Source organism: Martes martes (genome assembly GCF_963455335.1).
Source record: "Martes martes genome assembly, chromosome: 8".
In the NCBI taxonomy this organism is placed as follows: Eukaryota; Metazoa; Chordata; class Mammalia; order Carnivora; family Mustelidae; genus Martes; species Martes martes.
In genome coordinates this window covers 19947021-19965852 of record NC_137895.1, presented here as the reverse complement: position 1 = coordinate 19965852, position 18832 = coordinate 19947021, and the positions used below count along the sequence as shown (strand labels likewise).

General features: G+C 40.0%; 1 protein-coding gene across 11 annotated transcripts in view; it reads left to right on the top strand.

Moving 5' to 3' along the window:
* The first annotated feature begins 1199 nt into the window (after window positions 1-1199).
* MYBPC1 (myosin binding protein C1) overlaps window positions 1200-18832 on the top strand; it is an 87320-nt gene continuing 69687 nt past the window's right edge. For 6 of the 11 annotated variants that reach the window (XM_080811284.1, XM_080811279.1, XM_080811281.1 and 3 more), the window contains exon 1: window positions 1227-1501. In XM_080811284.1, coding sequence (XP_080667410.1) covers window positions 1477-1501 — 25 coding nt within the window. In that variant the 5' untranslated portion in view covers window positions 1227-1476. Of the gene's footprint in view, window positions 1502-18832 lie in introns of all 11 variants that reach the window. The other 5 variants (XM_080811280.1, XM_080811286.1, XM_080811287.1 and 2 more) reach the window with 3 other exon arrangements.

Below are 18832 nucleotides of genomic sequence, written 5' to 3'. Positions count from 1 at the left end.
TTGCACCTGGCTTCTCTCACTTAGCATATCATTCTCAAGCTTCACGCATGTTGTAACTTCTGTCGTTACTTCATTCTTTTACACGCCCTGTAATTTTTTTAAAGGACATTTCTTTTTTTAAAATTATTTTTATTAACACATAATGTATTATTTGCCCCAGGGTACAGGTCTATGAATCACCAGGCTTATATATTTCACAACAATCCCCATAGCACATACCCTCCCCAATGTCCATAACCCAGCCACCCTATCCCTACCGCCCCACCCGCCAGCAACCCTCAGTTTGTTTTGTAAGATTAAGAGTCTCTTATGGTTTGTCTCCCTCCTGAACCCATCTTGTTTCATTTTTTTAAAGGACATTTCTTGAAAAAAGTAAACGCTATGTATTCCTCAACAGAAACACTTGATATTCTTCAGAAAGAAAATGAGGCAGGATCATCAGTATAGAAATTTGGCTTGATGGGGAGCCTGGGTGGCTCGGGTGGTTAAGTGTCCAAGTATCTGACTTCAGCTCAGGATCTGGGATCGAGCCCCAAGTCGGACTCTCTGTTCACCGGCGATTCTGCTTCTCCCTCAGCCTCTCTCCCTGGTTGTGAGCTCGCTCTCTCTCTAATAAATAAATAAAATCTTAAAAAAATAAATTTGGCTTGACAAATTAATGTTAACGTGTTAATAAAAATGGGAAAGAAAATTAAAACCAGGGCGCCTGGATGGCTCAGTTGGTTAAGCATCTGCCTTCAGCTCACGTCATGATCCCAGGGTCCTGGGATCTAGCCCTGCATCAGGCTCCCTGCTCAGCCCAGAGTCTGCATCGCCCTCTCCTTCTGTTCCTCCTCCCCACTCGTGCTCTCTCTTTCTCTCTCTTTCTCTGTCATTCTGCTCCCTCTCTCTCAAATAAATAGATTAAAAATCTTTTTAAAAAGAACATTAAAACCAATGATTGAGAACAGATAAATAGGAAAAGCTAATGGGAGCATAAAATTGTTCTCCAAACACAGAGATTTTTTTTCCTTATAATCTTAGTGAAAATTAAGGTGTATGCTGAATGAGCATATTATGATTTTTAACTTAATTTTTTACCATCTGACAAACATTTTGCGCTCCTGAGTTGACACATGCCTCTGTCAGACAGAAAGAGAAAAGTAAGAAGGAACACGAAGGTGCAGCTGAATTTAGAAAGTTAGAGTGCTCTCATAGCCACATGAGATGGACAGGAGATTCCTTCCAGTAGGCGAGAGAGCAGAGTGCAGACAACAGATGTGAGAAAGGTCCTCCTAGCTGTCAAGTTCCAGCATCCTTGTGTTGAAGAAAGGGAGGTGCCAACATGATTGCTGTGCAGACAGCGTATAAAAGCCCTGGACTTTTCCCCAGCTGCTTGTCACGCTGACCTGCACCCTTTCTGACTGCTTGTGGGGTTTCTGTCAACCGGTGTCGGAGGGGAACAAACTCTTTGGAGAATAACATTTTCTTGTGGTCATGCCAGAACCCACTAAGAAAGAGGGTAAGACTCATCCATAAATCTCTTTGTTGCACTTTTTAATAAAATATGTTTATTTCTTCAACAGACTACAAGATAATAGAATCACTGTGATTTAAGGAAAAGATCCTTTACAATAAACAGACCAGAGGAAAATTATAGGAAAAGTATAACGGACTGAAAAATATCTGATACAGATGGTTTATGAAGGTATAGGGACTAAAATGATCAAATTTTAATGTTATCATTAAGTTGAAAAGGATCATCAGAGTGTCATGTAAAAAAGTTAATTGCTCATGATGAATAGACTGCATTTTCAAGCATATTCTCTTAGATTCAGTAACAAAGTTTTCACCATGTGTTTGAAACTCGTGGGTGGTGGGAGGGACTTGTAGCGCTTTCTTAGTTAATAAATTTGATCGAGATTTCAAAAAAGAATTTATGACAGTATCTCCAGATTTGCTATAGTTTTTCATGGAAAGACATTTAAAATATACAGATACACAGATGCAGGTATTTTTTTTGTTTTTATCGGTGTTTTGAAACTTCATTACTTACTATATTGCTAAATTCTTGCATGCAAAAAGAAAATCAGACAACTTGATAAAGGAATATTACTGCTAGGTTGTGTTCTTTAATGGGTTTTGTTGTAGACCTATTCATAATATGTAGCCTTTTAAAAATAATTACACTGAAAATATGATAATATTCTTCATTAGAAGAAATGCTTCCTCCAAAAAGTAGTTTCTTCTTTCTATGAGAAAATAAGTATTTGAAAACTACTGATTAGCAAAAAAATAAATTAGAATTAGAAATTACTAAAATAACTAATGAAAAAACCCAAATTAGCTGCACAAGTACATTGAGTTTAATTTTTAATGGAAATATCTTTTAAAAATATTATTTCATTCATGTTAGTCTTCATTAGTGCTTACTGAATCTTTACTTTTTACTTCTGCAAATAAAACAAAGCAAAAAAAAAAAGATGAGCAGGAAGCATAAAAATAGTATTTAGTATTTTCAATTTTAATTCTTAAAACTGCTTTTAACCACTGTTTTGAAGAACTTTGGAAAAGATGCTAGACATTGAACCCGAAGTTGAAATACTACCCAAATTATCAAAAGTCTTTGAAATGTATTTTCTTTATGTAATTAAGTAACTAGTGTTGACAGGCTGGGGTGATCAGTTTACAGGTTGGCTTTACTTAGTGGTGGAGGGCATTGATGGATGAAGTCTGCCACCCAAAATAACCACACCAAATGCATGCATTAATATGGGAACTTAATCCCGACGATCAGGCAGTGAGTCCAACCCCTGCTAAAGTGTCTTATTTGTAATGCAAATGATTTACATGTGTATTAAGTGTCCTTTTTATTTGATCTGTCACTTGACTGGCCTCTTCAAGGTTTATTTGGGTGAATTGCATTCTAAGTTTCCTGACTAAGGACAGAATATTGTTTTAATTATCCTGCATTTAGTGGATGAATTTGCGTGTGTTATTTTAGCACTCCATTGAAAATGACAAGCTGAAAAACTAATAAATAAGAGGACAGACTGTAGAGCCTATAAAGCTAATTAAATTATTCTGATTGCTAGAGGTGATGAAGTTTTACTCTTGGTCTGACAACGGAATCTGACCCACTCCGCTTTTAGAGACAATGACATTTTAGAGCTACAAAGAGGAAGATCTATCTTTAACTTCAGCATACTGCCCCAAAAGGTTTCTTTTTTCCTTTTGAATTAATCAAAAGGAAAAAGATCGTCGCCGCGATCATCTTTTGCCATAAAAGCACTGTTGATATGCTATGTCGGAGTCCCCAGACCCAGGAGAGTAATTATATACTCATAGATTCTTTGGTTAGTTTAAATTTGGATGGTGGGGATAAAAAGAGTTTGACTGATCTATTTGAAATCGTTTGAGGAAGCACAGGAAGTTATTTGTTTCCTTGTCAGCAGAACTGATTCTTAAGGGAACTGCACCTTACACAGTTTTCCTAATGAAATCACTGCCTTTTAATAGTGTTTCCATTAGGGAGTAAGGAGTGCGGCAGTTCAGGAACGGTTCTGGTTCTTGCACCTTCTCCTAACTGATTTCATTTTCACTGGGGGTGGTTTTGTTCCATAAAAGCATCCCCCTGGACGATAGCCTCAAGAATAAAACATGTCACCAAACCAGTTCTTCAGGGTCATTTTGAACTATCAGCAGAAACACCCCCAAGGGACGGGTTCCTCCCGTCCCTATAGATCTCCTGACATCTCTTCTCCAGCTGGGAGAACCATGCCCAGGAAGGACGTCACCACTTGCTCTGAATCTTAACAGGGTACATGGGCCTAGGATCCAGGAGGACCTGGCAATTCCTCAAAAGAGGCTGAGCTTTCAGCACCTGTAAAAGATATCTCTCTTAATCACCTCCCAACCTACAGTGGCTGACTTCTGGGAGCTTCAAGTTGGGTCTTGGGAGAACTAAAATCTTCTGAGGAGGTGGAGGAAGGACAGGTGTAACTTTGTCCCTCAAGGAGGAAGTCTAGTGGAAGTAATTAGTCAACAGTCCTGATTTAGGCTCTTGAAAATATTCTGGACAGCTCAGTAACCCCTTTTGGAGAAAGAAAGCCCTGTTTTAAGGAGTAACCATTTCCCATTGCCCTCCTCTCCACCTTCGTCAATTGTAGAGTTACTCATTAGAGAACTGTAATATTTGTACTGGTCATTTGGAAATAAAAGACCTATCTCGCACTGGGGAATCATGCAGAACCCGAGGCCTAGCAAAATTAGGTTATTCCAATCGAATAGTAACAGGATGTGAGCGGAAGTTTCAGATTTGTGGGAATCTCCCAGAATGCCTTACTGATACATGTATTTACGTATCAGCCATTAACTGAGGACTTACTATATGCTAGTCTCTGGGATTCTGTTCTAAAAACCCTCATGGTTAATTGCCTCTGGGTTCTACCATGTAAAGAAATCACCTTTCACTAGAAATTTCTCTTTTCCTGTCAAAAAGTGATTTCTATCAACGTGAAACTAGGAAATTTCTAATTAGAAATTAGAAAATTCTTCTGCAGTAGAATCCCTAATAGTTTAAAATACTGTAAATGGCTTTTCAATCCACAAAAATGATTTCCTCAGAATTCTGTCTCCACAGTACGTGATCGTTAAAATCTGGTTCTTTAATATACTTAGACAGTTGTTAACTGCCACAATCGATAGGGCTTAGAAAAATTAGCTTCTAAAATACCAAGTTGAGGCCTTAACAAGAATTTCACTTTTTGTTATGCGATATATCAAGCCCTGTTATATTTCATGTGCTTAACTTGTAGGGAAAAGGCCTAAGTTCTCTTTGGTGCTTGGGTGCGATTCATAAAACCTTGGGAGAGACACGGTAGCCTTCTCGTCTTCCATGTAAAACCTCTTCCTGAAAATTCAAACATATGGCAAAACATAGGTTCACTTATGACCGTAACTTTAAGGGGCCATTCCGACAACTCCAGGGATCAAAGGTATGGCATTGTTGCTATGGACTCTTTTGTCATATCAACATACAAGATCGATCTGTCAAAACCATCTTGGCCTTTTTCACTAGGAATAAACAGGAACATGGTAATAGAGAAAAACTTTCTTTCAGTCCATGGCAGATTTTCCTTTGCTTTATCCTTCCTTCTTGGTCCCTAGAGATTTCATCACAATTTAAACTTCTGTCCCAAACCCATCTGAATGTAGAGCAGGATTCATGACCTCTTGCTTATTCCTCAGCATCGCCCAAGGCTTAGTCATCGTCAGAAAATGTGCCCTGGTGATGGCAAACCTCCCTCTCAGATTTACTCCTTGACCTTCAAGTTCTACCTGCATGAGACTGGAAGGCCTATTTCAAACACCAAAATAAATTTGGGGGGGAAATGTCATCTCACATATAGAATACCACCTTTCATTCAAATTGAGGGAGAAGGGGCTCCTGGGTGGCTCAGGTCATGATCCCGGGGTCCTGGGATGGAATCCCGCATCAGGTTCCCTGCTTTGCAGGAAGCCTGCTTCCCCTTTTCCTACTCCCCCTGCTTGTGTTCCCTCCCTCCCTCTCTCTCTCTCTCTCTCTGTCTGTCATATATATAAATAAAATCTTTTAAAAAAAATTGAGGGAGAGTTAATTTGTAGGAAGTAAGGGAAAGAATGGGAGAAGAGGGAGGAGCTATTTGATCAAGGGCAACGACTTTCCTGCAAATTTGAAATGGTTCGTGTAGGCCAAATTGCAGATTTGGATGAGGAATAAAGAAGTTGTATGAATGAATGCCATGCTCTTTTCCCCCTGAAAAAGTTTTGCCACGTCGAACAGGAGATGGGTGGGGGAGATCCGAGCTCTTTGCTGTAAGAAGGAATACTCTGGGGCAAATGCACACCAGAGAGGCTTAATACTTGGCAAAATCATTCTTTTTCAGTAGCCTGCTTTTATGACTGCCCGGGCTGCACCTGTTAGGAAGATAAATAAAGGACTGGCCAATTCTTTCCTCTCAAGCGTCCTAAATATATCGCTTCAAAAAAACTTTGGAAAAACAAATTGTATCCCTGCTTCTCATCCAGTAAATCTGAAGAAGTCTTCCCCAGGCCTTTCAAACCCCAGCCAAGTCAGCGGTAAGAAAGTTCCTGAAATGAACAAAGGAAAAGGCTGGGCTCTCCCGTGTGTCCAAGGGACCTAAGAGAAGGGAAAAAGGAAAGCACCCACAGGCCTCCCTTCCCGCAATGACTCCCTTTATTTTGGACGCAAGACATGGCCTTGAAACATGTTATTTTAGGCCCCTTATGGACACACAATTCACACTTTTCCTTATTTATAGCAACTTCAAAGAATCCCTGAATCTGACATGAACGTTGAAGAAACCATCCAGGCTGAAGTCGCTTTTAAGAAATGAATGGGCGCAATGACTAAATAAACAAGTGGCCTTTTTAGAAACTTGAGCAAATATAAAAACAATGGTTTTGTAATACTTTCGTAAGCAAATAGATTCCTTTTTTAAGTGTTAGAGAGTTGTGGGATGAAACGGCCATGAAAGAAAATAAGTGTGTTTTTTTTACTGCCCTAGAAAGCATTTTTGTTATTTTTGCTGAAATTTCTTATAATTACTTTCTCTAAAATTTACTTGTAGGTTCTTTACGCACACACAGAGAAGAATTTTTATTATTGTTAATAATGACTATTTTTATCTGTGCTCCTCCTTAACTAGTCTTTGAAACCTATATTAAGAGACACAAAATATTCTTGGCAGCCTATGACTTCTGGTAATTCTAGACCTCATCTCTAGACATACTTGGATGTGTTAGGTAATAAAGAACAGGATTAAAGAAAGCTCAAGCAATCAAAAATAAGCAGAGAATTTTTATTTTATGTGTGTACCTGAGGGACTTCGGCCATGTCTTCTTTCTTTGTTTTTATTCTATGTTAGTTCTTGACAGGAACAGATGTGTTTTCTGGAGTACTTGTTGGTACAGCCTATTACACCCTAGGAAAACCCAAAAAATATGTAGAAAGGCAGTTACTGACTTACAGTGTTCCTAGTTAGGGTAATCACGAAGTAGCTATTATTTACTCAGGAGCAGCTTCCTCAAAGTTGAAAGTATAGTGATAAAAGAATATGAAGCTGTGAAAAAGAAGACTTTATCACTTAACTTCCTCTAAGTATGCAAATTGTCTCATAACCAGAGAGAACAGGGCTTCAGTCCCCACAGCTTTTTATAAAGACGAGCCCAAACTATAAGAGTGACAATATTGTTTGCTCTCCTTTGTGTGGCTAGGCCCAGTTTTAACTTTAAAAAAGTACATTTGTTTTGGACAGCCTCACCAGTAGACAACAAGCCGAATTTCAGGATGTTCCCATTCACGGACAGATTATTTATGGGTTTTCCACTCCTGTGTTATGGGCAGTGCATTATTTATGCATTTCCAGAGTAAAATTTTAGATTCCATCAGACTGGGGCATGAAGTAGTCGATTTGGCAAACCAGGATCATTTAATCACACGCTTACTTCTCTCTCTAAAATGAGTTCATAAAAAGCTAACTGTAATCTGACTTTCATTATGCCTTTCAAGTCTGAAATCCACTTTGATAAGTCTTTTGCCCTTTTACACTCCCTTAGGAATCTTTTTATGGGCCAGTTTGGCACATCAATATAACACCTAAAGTTATGTTTAATAATATGTCAGATGTTAGATCTTATAATTTTTGTTTTATTCATTTTTTGGCTTGTACTGTAGATATTTACAAGAACCTAGGCTAGAAAATATATTTTCTTCCTCCAAAATCATCTAATTCTCCCTCTAAATAGTACCAAATTTCTTTTTAAACTCCTCAGGAATTCTTTGCTTGTATCAGCTATTAGCTTTTGCATTTAATAAAATTTTATATATCTTGCAACAGATGCTCTATTTATAACTAAAAATTCACCTATTTGTATAATTCTTCATTTTAATTTCTCATTTTTTAGAAGTTAGAGTTGTCCTGCATATAGTATGCATTTGGGCTTTTTCCTTATGCCTATTAACTAATATTCATTATTAAGCAGAGTGACATAAACAAAGTGTACTATTCATAGAACATTCTAGATTCTTCCAATTCCAGCTGAACCATGTATTGAGTTAGTTACACTACATATGCCTCACCTTCCTCCTCTGTGAAATGTGAATAATAATAATACCTAACCCATTAGGTCTTTACACGAAGGAAATAAGATAAATAAGGTAAAAAGCTTGGAACAGGACCTAGCTCATAAGAGCTTAACTCTTTTCCTTCTAAAACAGTAAGCTCAGAATGTAGCATAAGGTGTTACATGCCTTCTTCTTCACATACGTTTTGAGGGCATTCCAGAAACCCATAACAACCACTGTAAGGTACCTAACAATGCCTGCTCCTCTACTCAATATTTATTTAATAAATATTGTCAATATTTAGAATACATTCCCAAACAGTTGCTGTTATTATCCTAGCCATGATCACCACCAACATAAGTATTTCCTTTTTTTACTTGTAAATCATCTTAGCTTCCCCCAACAGAAGCCCAGATCAAATAAGAGGTCTATGCTCCAGGGCCTCTGCTGTGTTCCCACTGAAATATGCCATGTCCAGTTGGGGATCTCCAACTGTTAAACAGATAAAGATGACCAGTTGTTTCTTCACTGTTCCATTGTGGGAGCATGGCCTTTCCCACTTAGATGAAAGAGTCACCCTGCACAGTTGACCGTGTAATTATAACCACCCCCAAAGTTTGAAAGGCTTGGGTTTGTGGAACATTAAGATTTCCCTCCCCACCAGGGGTGCTTTTAGCAGGTGGGGTCTTCCTCACGTTTGAATATTTCTAGGATATCCACGTAACGAACTCTCCATGACCACATATGGATGTAATTGATTGAGTGCCACTGTGTTTACTGCTGTGGAATTTTATTTTTATGACCCCACCTGGCAGCAGGCCTGTCCTTCCTCTATTTTTAAAAAGTCACCCAATGTGAGGCCCAGCAATGCCTTGGGGCAAGGCCTTTAGGGGATTTATCTGATAACCATAGAACCACTTAAGAATGGTGTGATTGTGGTGATGGTCTGCCCAGGAACAGACTCTCAGGAGAGGCATAATCAGGGACTAAAAGGGGAAATTGTTAACAATTCGAATCACTTTTGCAATAATTTCCTTGTGACCTGTGCTAAATTTTTAAACTTTTTCTATTTGCGTAAAGATTTTCCCATACCACCACCCCCATCTATGCCACTCCAACCCCTGTTTGATTCTTACTTCAAAACATGATAAGAATAACATAAAAGAGACAATTCATCAGATATCAGCAAATGACCTCATTTTCATCCAGCCCCATGTTAACAATGAGAGGCATAGTGTTGCTATGCAATACTAACTATATTTTAATCCTCTTCCTGTGTGGAATGACATCTGCAAGCTGAAACACAGTGTAATTAGAAAGACGTAAGAACAATTTGACTAGAAGGGGGAAAAAATCCTGTGAGTTCAGGGAAATTCCATCAAACTGAATAATGAGTCATTGAAAATTTGCATACTTGATGCACAATTAGATTCATCTCTTCAGAGTCTTAGAATATGGTCTGACAATATTTAGCCACAGTGAATGAATATGGATTTAATTGACTGAAGCTTTCTGAAACAGCTGATTTCCTTGGATATCTAAAAGTTTATTTTGCTCTTGAACCTTATTATTTTAACCATTTTGGGTAGAAACATACTGAAAATGGAACATATTACTCCTTGCTTTAAAAAAAAAGGACAGCTGCGTATAACTTTGTCTTAAATTATAGATGTCAGTTAGTGTACATGATATCCTGAGAGCCCAAATTATTTGCTTTTGTATTAAATGGGCTCATATTACTTATATTTTGAGTTTGTGTACAGTTTTTCATAGCTCTCCTGTTTTATCCCTTGCTACAAGTCCACTGTCTTCTTTTATTACTCTTGTCAATCAGTATGTGACGCTACCCTCTCTTTTCTTTGTTGTTTGTTGTGGACCCAAGGCTAGGTCTTTAATCCCCCAGAGTGGGGCTGCACTGTGGAGTGTCCCTGGGACACCTGTGGCAACATGTTTAAGGAGGCACTCACTCTCAGGGTCGTGCAAGTGCTGGATTGGCACTTGTGAGCAAGTGCCTCCTTAAATCTGGCCCCTGGCCTGCCTCACCCTAGTCCCACTTCCCAGGCTAGCTGAGGACCTGGGTGGGCTCTCTTGTGAGTAAAGCATTTGGCGCTCTCAGTGCACAGAGCTTGAGGAGCTGGAGACAAATCCACTTTGCATTTTGGAGACCTTTCTAAACTGGCTGGTCAGCAGCTGTTATCTGGACAAGTGAGGTTGCTAGATACTTGAATTCTGAGTAGGGAGATGGGAGGTACTAGACAATATTGCCCTTTTGTCTCTATTACTGTACACAAAGGAAAATAACTTATATTTCAGCCCACTAAATCAATTTATGGCTTTTGACTGCTTCATTCATTTTATTAATCAAAGCTACAGATTTTTGCTTAATGATATATGACATGATTCTTTTTTTAAAGATTTCATTTATTTATTTTACAGAGAGATCACAGGTAGGCAGAGAGGAAGGCAGAGAGAGAGATGGGGAAGCAGACCCCCTGCCAAGCAGAAAGCCTGATGTGGGGCTCGATCCTAGGACCTGGGATTGTGACCTGAGCCGAAGGTAGAGGCTTTAACCCACTGAGCCACCCAGGCGCCCTATTTTTTTTTTCTTTAAATCCATAGACAGAAAATAATTTTTAAGAAGATTTACCACAAATTCTAAGTGTTTCTTAAACTTTTTGGTCTCAGATACATTGGCACTTAATAATTATTGAGATACTAAAATGTGTTTGTTTACACACATTATATCTGTCAATATTTACTATATTAGAAATTAAAATTGATAAAATTTTAAAACATAAAAATACACAGTACACGTTCTATTAGCTTTCAGACAATTGATGTCATCACACGTTATATATCCTCTGCATATTTGTTGAGAGAATATGAGTGAAAAAGGCAAATAATGTCTTAACATTATTATGAAAATAGTTTGGCTTGATAGACTCCCCAAAAAAGTCTCATGAGTGCTTGAGGAGCCTAGACAATACTTTAGGAGTCACTATTATAAATCAGTAAAGAATTGCCTCCAAAAAAGTATCTAAATCCTTAAATACCAAGGTATAAGATATCCACACCCACAGCCTATAATGAATAGAATAGGGGACAAATTAAGCATATAACTATGAAAATGACACATTAAACATTCATTTATGTCCAAAATCTAGATTCTGATGCATAAAGAATATGACCAGTACAAATGCATTGTCATTGTGTTTGCTGATATTTTTGATGATACTTATAATTCATATATCCAAAACTTCTCCAAGTATTATTAACACCTTCATGCAAATAATATTTTATGTTAAAGCAGTCTCCATTGTGCTGGACACATGAGGTCTAGGCTGCAACATGCACGCAGTCCCAAACCCCACTATCAATGGGGGATATGACAGACGTGTTTAGCCTATTTAACCTAAGAAGAAAGATAACTTGCTATACTACCAAAAATGACAAAAACAGGAGTTGACCAGATATATCGAGCCTCATTCACCACAATGTTTACAATATATAAAGCATTCACATAGCTTATTTCAAACCAAGAGTGAGACTTTGAGAATAAATAATATTTAAGAATAACGTAACAGGGGCTCCTGAGTGGCTCAGTCGGTTAAGCGTTTGCCTTCAGCTCACGTCATGATCCCAGGGTCCTGGGATCGAGCCCCGCCTTGGGCTCTCTGCTCAGAAGGAAGCCTGTTTCTCCCTCTCCCTCTCGTCCTGCTTGTGCTCTCTCTCTCTCTCTGTCAAATAAATAAATAAAATCTTAAAAAAAAAAAAAAGAATAACATGTCTTCATCTACACACCAAATTACCAAAACATGGTTTTAGCACATTTAATTTATCCCAAAAAAGTGACAAAAAGAAAGCCACAAAAAAGACATACAATCCTACCACTCAGTCATAACAACTGTTATTATTATGTTCTCCCTGTCTTTTCCATGCCTATACAACACATTCATATGTTGTAATTACGCCCTCCATGCTAACAAAAGGCTAAATTGAGGGTCAATAAGATACTTTTTTTTTTAATAAGATACTTTTAAGTAGGTCAAACAATGTATTATATGAGCCCGTGAGCCCATGGGAAGGAGAGAGCTGGGATGTTTCTATCATTTTGGTGTGGAGACACCTAGATAGAGAGAGGCAGGTTAATTAATGTCTCCTAAGACTGAAGATTTTTCTTCCTCCTTCAGTTTACTGACTATGGAACCCTTGATCCTGGAAAATAGGAATGGACCTCATTGGAGAAAACCTGACCATTTATGGAGTGACTAGGTTCTGGTCTTCCAGCAGAGCACCAAGGCCACATATGGGCTGTCTGTTTACTAGCTGCCACCAGCGCCCGTCAGTTAGAATGCCCTGGCACACTCCGTGCAGGCATGCCATTGGTGGCATACCTGTGCTTTTTACAGTAGGTGGTCATAGGAAAAATCCACCATAAATAGATCAAGCCCTTTGAACACGTTTCAGGGTTGCAGAGGGAGGGAAAGACTATATCTGTGAACTAAAAAGGATCAAAGAACAGCCGTCCTTGCCTAAGGAAGAAGGAGGTAGCTTTCGTGGCTGGTTCAGAATCTAGTTAGTTTTCATGTTGTCCATAAGAATATTTCCTTGGGCTTATTATTTTCTGGGTTTCTGAGTTTCTTCCTTTTATTAAAAAGAAGTTGAAAACAGCAGCTTCTGTATCCTTTAGTCCATCCCGTCTGTGTGCTTCCTAATCAAGGCAAGAGGAAGAGGGAGACAAAAATCCGACTTCATTCACCTGGCAGAGAAGTCCTACAAAAGCTGCCTTTGGGTTTTTGAATAAGCAGAAGCATAGCAGGGCCTCCCTTCAATAAATAACCTTCTGCTCGAAGTCTAAAGACGTGGAGAGCTTCCCAAGGACAGGTGTCTCCTGAGAGTGTGGACAGGGCTAAGCTAGTTGACAGTGGAGCTGGCATGGCTGATTGAGGGTTATTTGGTGAGATTTTTATTATTTGGGTTATTTGCAGCCCAGATTTTGGAAGGCGGAATTCCTTAGAAAGGCAAGCGTTGTATTGGCACCAAGGGGCAAAACTCTAGCCTGATTGCTCTCCTGCCATTGTTAAGAAACGATGGGGTTGGGTGAATGCCTCCCAGCATTCAGCCAGCAGGAGGGTCGCCAATGGGAGACATAGTGTTCTCTGTGGGTAACGCAGATGAAGAAAGTTACCCTTGGAGTGCCAGCAAATGGTTCTTGATTTCTTGGCAATGAGAAGAAGGGGTTTTTGTGCGGGTAGGAACAGTCTGCCAGTCAACTATATTTATAGAGCACCTGCTGTGCAGAATTTGAAAAGGAGGAGGAGACAGGCCTTGTCCTCAAGAAGCTTGTGATCAGAGAGGAAAACTCCCCATGTACTGTAAACCCTTCACCACTTACAATCACGTTTGAAATGGGACAGGAATAGGTGCTATTTAGGGCATAGTCTGAGCTTACTTACCCAAAGTGTGGGGTGTGGACTAGCAGCATCAGAATCACCTGGGAGCCTGTTAGAAATGCAGAAACGTGGGGCGCCTGGGTGGCTCAGTGGGTTAAGCCTCTGCCTTCGGCTCAGGTCATGATCTCAGGGTCCTGGGATCGAGCCCCGCATTGGGCTCTCTGCTCAGCAGGGAGCCTGCTTCCACTTTCTCTCTGCCTACTTGTGATCGATCTCTCTCTGTCAAATAAAATCTTTAAAAAAAAAAAAAAAAGAAATGCAGAAACTTAAACCCTGCCACAGACCCCCAGAATCAGAATCTGCACTTGACCAAATCCCTAGGTGATTCATATGTGCACAGCAACTTCAGAAGCCCTAGAGGGACTATAGATGTTGAGTCTTGAATGTTTTGAGAGTGCAAAGCCACCTGCTTTTGTGACTGACTTGATAGAAAAGAGTAGTTAATTTACCTGTGAGCTTCTTCTTTTTTTTTTTAATTAAAAAATGTTTAAAATAATCTCTATACCCAACATGGGGTTTGAACTCACAACCCCAAGATCAAGAGTTGCATGCACCACTGACTGAGCCAGCCAGGAGCCCCAACCTGTGAGTTTCTTAAACACAGGCATCCCATCTTATCAGTGCCCACTCTTGGGAGATTTATAATAGATTTATGCTCAATGAATTCTGGCCACCTGGGTCCTTCTTCCTACAGTCCCCATTTAGTGGGTACTGTGGAAATCGTTGTGAATGAGTCGTTGTTATAGAGGCAGCTAATGAATCTGGGGAACATACAAATGGCTCTTAGAAGTGTGGGTGAAGCTGGGCTTGGCACAACCTGTCAGCGACAAAAGATGCCTTGGAGTAAGAGAGATGTATGAGCAGTTCCTTGAGGCAAAAGGGGATGCCTTGGGTTCTGAGACATACCTGTAATCGTGCATTTTCAACCTAATTCCTTTAATTCCTTTAATTCGTGGCCTTTACCATTCCAGCTTCCCCATTTCTCTAGGTCTAAGACAGCTGGAATTCTTCGTTTCAAATGTCTTGCAAACTATTGAGAGTTCATCTTTTTATCCTTTCTGTTCTACCAGGATTTACTGATTGGTGGGTCCATTTATCTACATTGTACAGACTCTGCCGTGTATGTAAATTTCATCAAAAATCAGTTATTATTACCATTTTACGGTCAGGAGAGTGAGGGGTCTACCTCCTCTGCTTCCTCACTCCCCCCAACCCAATTCCAAACATGTTCTAACGTGATACAGCCACAGACCTAGAAATAAGGCAAATCCCTAGCAAATGGCATGTGTAGAAAGACAGGAGTGCTGTTCTCACAGATGTGTCAGAGTAAAATTACGACAATAACAATGATAACAGTAAAAAGAGATTGAAGTGTATATGGTGTCTACCACATTCCTTGCTTCTGCAGGAATTCATCCACTTCTCCCAACAACTCTTAAGATAGGTTACGCTATTGTTTCCACTACAAAGATAAGGAACTTCAGGCACATTCCACTCCTACAGCTAGTACAACACCCATAGGAGGTTATGTGGCCGTGGCAATAGATCCACCAACTCACCAGGAAAAATGGAGTGATATTTCTGGAAAGCCCATCAGTCCACTTCTGCCTTCACCGAATATGAAAGCTGAGAAGGGAAGCGCAGCCCCACGTGACAAAGTCCGGGTTCTGAGTCAGGCAGACCCAGACCGAGCCTGGCTCCACCCTTCAATGGGCTGTGGGACCTCAAAGGGCCTCACTTCCCATCTGCAAAATGGGGATAATCAAAGCACTGATTTCAGAGAGTAGTAAGGATGGTAAGGATTAACACACATTAGCATACACTGTGTCCTTCATGCAGTGGGTGCCTGTAAGTAGTTGTTGCCTATTTATTTCTCCACTGGCTATAAAGTAACAGGGTTTCTATGATTCCAAGAAGGAAAAGTTCTGGCTCTGCCTTCATACCAGGCAGGCATGCATTTTCCTACTTCCACTTCCTGCAAACATTCTAAAAATATCGGCATTAATATTCTATAATATTTCTGTAGTTCTGATGATAATCCAATTGGCAGTTAATGATGGAAGTTCTGTGGATTTGTTGGAACTTGAACCAAGCCCTTTAAATTCTCATTTTGTTTTGATTTGGGGGCTTTTACACACAAACACAATGGAAACGGACAATTCACATTCAGAACACATTTAGTTTCAGTATCCAGAGTAATCCTCTTTTATTTATTTTTATTAGAGTTCACCCTTGGCCTTACTTCAAAAACAGGATTTTAAGTAAGCACAGCTTCCCTTACAAAAATGGGCTTTTGTTTACATAGATGCTGAGAAAGCATGGCCAGTGTGATAGTCCCTACACGATCACCAATGAAGCCCTTTGAATTCTTTTTTATCAATTCACTATGCATTTAATGTGTTTCCAACAAGAAAATGAGATATTAGGGAGACAAGAAAGGAAATGAAAGATCCCTGTCCTTGTTCAGCTAGGAGGGAAAAGAAACAAATACACTGAGATAAATGGAAAATAATTTTATTTTTAAATTTTTTAAAGATTTTATTTATTTATTTGACAGAAAGAGATCACAAGTAGGCGGAGAGGCAGACAGAGAGAGAGGAAGGGAAGCAGGCTCCCTGCTGAGCAGAGAGCCCAATGATGCCGGGGCTCGATCCCAGGACCCTGAGATCATGCCCCAAGCCGAAGGCAGAGGCTTAACCCACTCAGCCACCCAGGCGCCCCTGGAAAATAATTTTAAAATAATTAGTGAATAAAGAGTATATTATCATGGGGTTCAGAATGCCAAGAGAATAAGGGAGGGGAACAGAAGGGAAAATCAGTTCTGGGAATCCTCAGAGAAATATAAAAAGATAGACCAAGACTGACAAAATAATGATAGTAGTTATTGTTATAAATTATAGAGCTCTATCTACATACGGGAACTGTGCTTATAATTTAGTTAGATTAGTACCTTGTTGTTATTTCACAAATGAGTTCACGGAGGCTGACAGAGATTAAGGCATTGCTCTAGATTACACAACTAATAAGGTGTAGAGTCAGGATTCGAACTGGGATCTACCTGAAACAATCACATTCAGAGAATAAACAAAGTCTGTTGGGGAGATCATCCCTCTTCTCAGGGTCAAAAAGGTCAGACGTTGAAAAGAGAAACCAGAACAGAGGGGGCCACCAGGGTGTGCTAAGGGAAGGGAAGGAGGAAGTGCCCACTGGCAATGGCTTTGAATGTGAACTTGAAGAATGTAGACCTAACCAAATAGGTAACAGAGACCCTCTCTGGTAGAATAACAGGATGAAACACAGTTGTGGCATTAATTAAGCCCTGCAGTTATGGGAAAAAGAGGCTGGAAGGCAGAGAAACTCATCTGCAAGGAGAGCAGGGCAGAGGTTCTCAGGCATTAGGCAACAATGACCCTGTCCAAAAGATAGTATGCCAAAGAAGTTGGCTTCTTGCTCTCTGTATTCTGATATCTGTGTGCTGCAACGACTCACCCAAAGCCAAGGGGTCAACATTAGATTCCCATTTCTGCACTCAGATCTCTGAAAATAAAATGCTTTGGCCGAGGGCTTTGTCTTCTGGTTGATCTGGCACTACAGATCCTTTCCATGACGTGGTAAAGGAACTAAAGCGTTTCCCTCGATGCCATCCAGGGACACTTGTTTCACTGTATCCTCAAACTACATTGCATCCTGCCACATTACTTTCTGCCCAAAAGCTATACGTTTTCTCTCCTTTGGTTTTATTTCTTCCTCTTTAGTAAATAGTACCGTATTTATGGGCATCTGAATGAAAATAATTTTTTTTTTAAATTTGGAGTTTGTACCCAGCACACACACAAAAAATTAGTGATGGAAGGAGATATTATGGCATCCTGACAGTGCTGTGTTGTTCCTTTCTTGTGTGTGTGTGTGTGTGTGTGTGTGTGTGTGTGTGTGTGTGTTGTTCCTTTCCTGATTTCTGTTGGGGTGCAGTCCATTCTTTCTTCTATGTTCATTCCAGCCTGCCTGGACTACACATAGTGATGACCTTTGGGCTAAACTGTTTGCTGTGAGCTGTTTTCCTCTTTGCATAGAAAGAGCCAGTCGTGGGAAAAATAACTAGAAAATCCTAGATCTGGACAAGAACAGAGCTCCTGGGGTCCCTCATGTGCTTATAATACGAAAATTTTTCTCTGACAAGCAGAAAATAAGTTTAAAGGAGATTACCTTCATTAACTGCCTCTTCCTGCCCTGGAGTAGGAGAAGCTGATTCACACACATGTCACTAATTCCCAGTTCACGGAATCCATGGGGATTCAACAGGGGAAATTCCATGCCCTTTGGTCATGGGATATGCCTTTAGCTACTTGGACATAGTATATTTTTTAACAGAAGTTTCTTTAACAGAATTCACTGCCAGCCTTCTCTATAATTCTGGATATCCAAAGCCAGGTATAAAAACCTCAGAACCAAAGCTCTCAAAAATTTGGATATGTGTAGATAGAAATCTACTCCAGGGGGTGTCTGAGTGACTCGGTTGGTTAAGCTTCCGAATTTTTATTTCCACTCAGGTCTTGATGTCAGGGTCCTACGGTCAGGCCCTGCATTGGGCTCCGTGCTGGGTGTGGAGCCTGCTAGAGATTCTCTCTTTTCTTCACCCTCTGCCCCTCCATTTGTCTTCACATGCACTCTCTCTCTCAAATAAATAAATAGACAAATAAATAAAATTTTTTTAAAAAAAGGAAAGAAATCTACACCAGATACGTGCATTCCCAGAAATGACCGGGAGAGGATTTGATTCTGTTTCCCAATGAGTCTTGCTTTGCCTTGTGATAACTCTGCAGAGCCAGAGGACTTTGGTCTCATCACCATTCAGGAAGTATGTCTCATGGGGGCAAGATGATGTCAGAGATGCTGCAGTGTCATTGCTCTCTGGGGAAAGCGGGCGCTCATTTACCGAGCACTGCCCTCACCTTAGGCTCTGCAGGGTGTGAGTACTTTGGACCATGAGGGACATGCATGCCACTCAGTGTGTCTCATCTTATCCTCTTTGCAACCTGTGCATATGGGACAGGTGTTGTATTCACTTTTCCAGAAAAGGAAAACAGGCTCAGTTTAAATGCCATTAAATGTTCTGTCTGCTGGCCAGGACACCCTGGATCCCCATTTTACCTGTGCTCTGCCCATCAGTACCATGGAAATCTATAGAGTACCATTTAGATCCTCACCTCATACCACACACTAAAAGGCAGTATGTCTTGGCCACAGGTTGAAGCTTTTCCTGCTCCATCCCTCT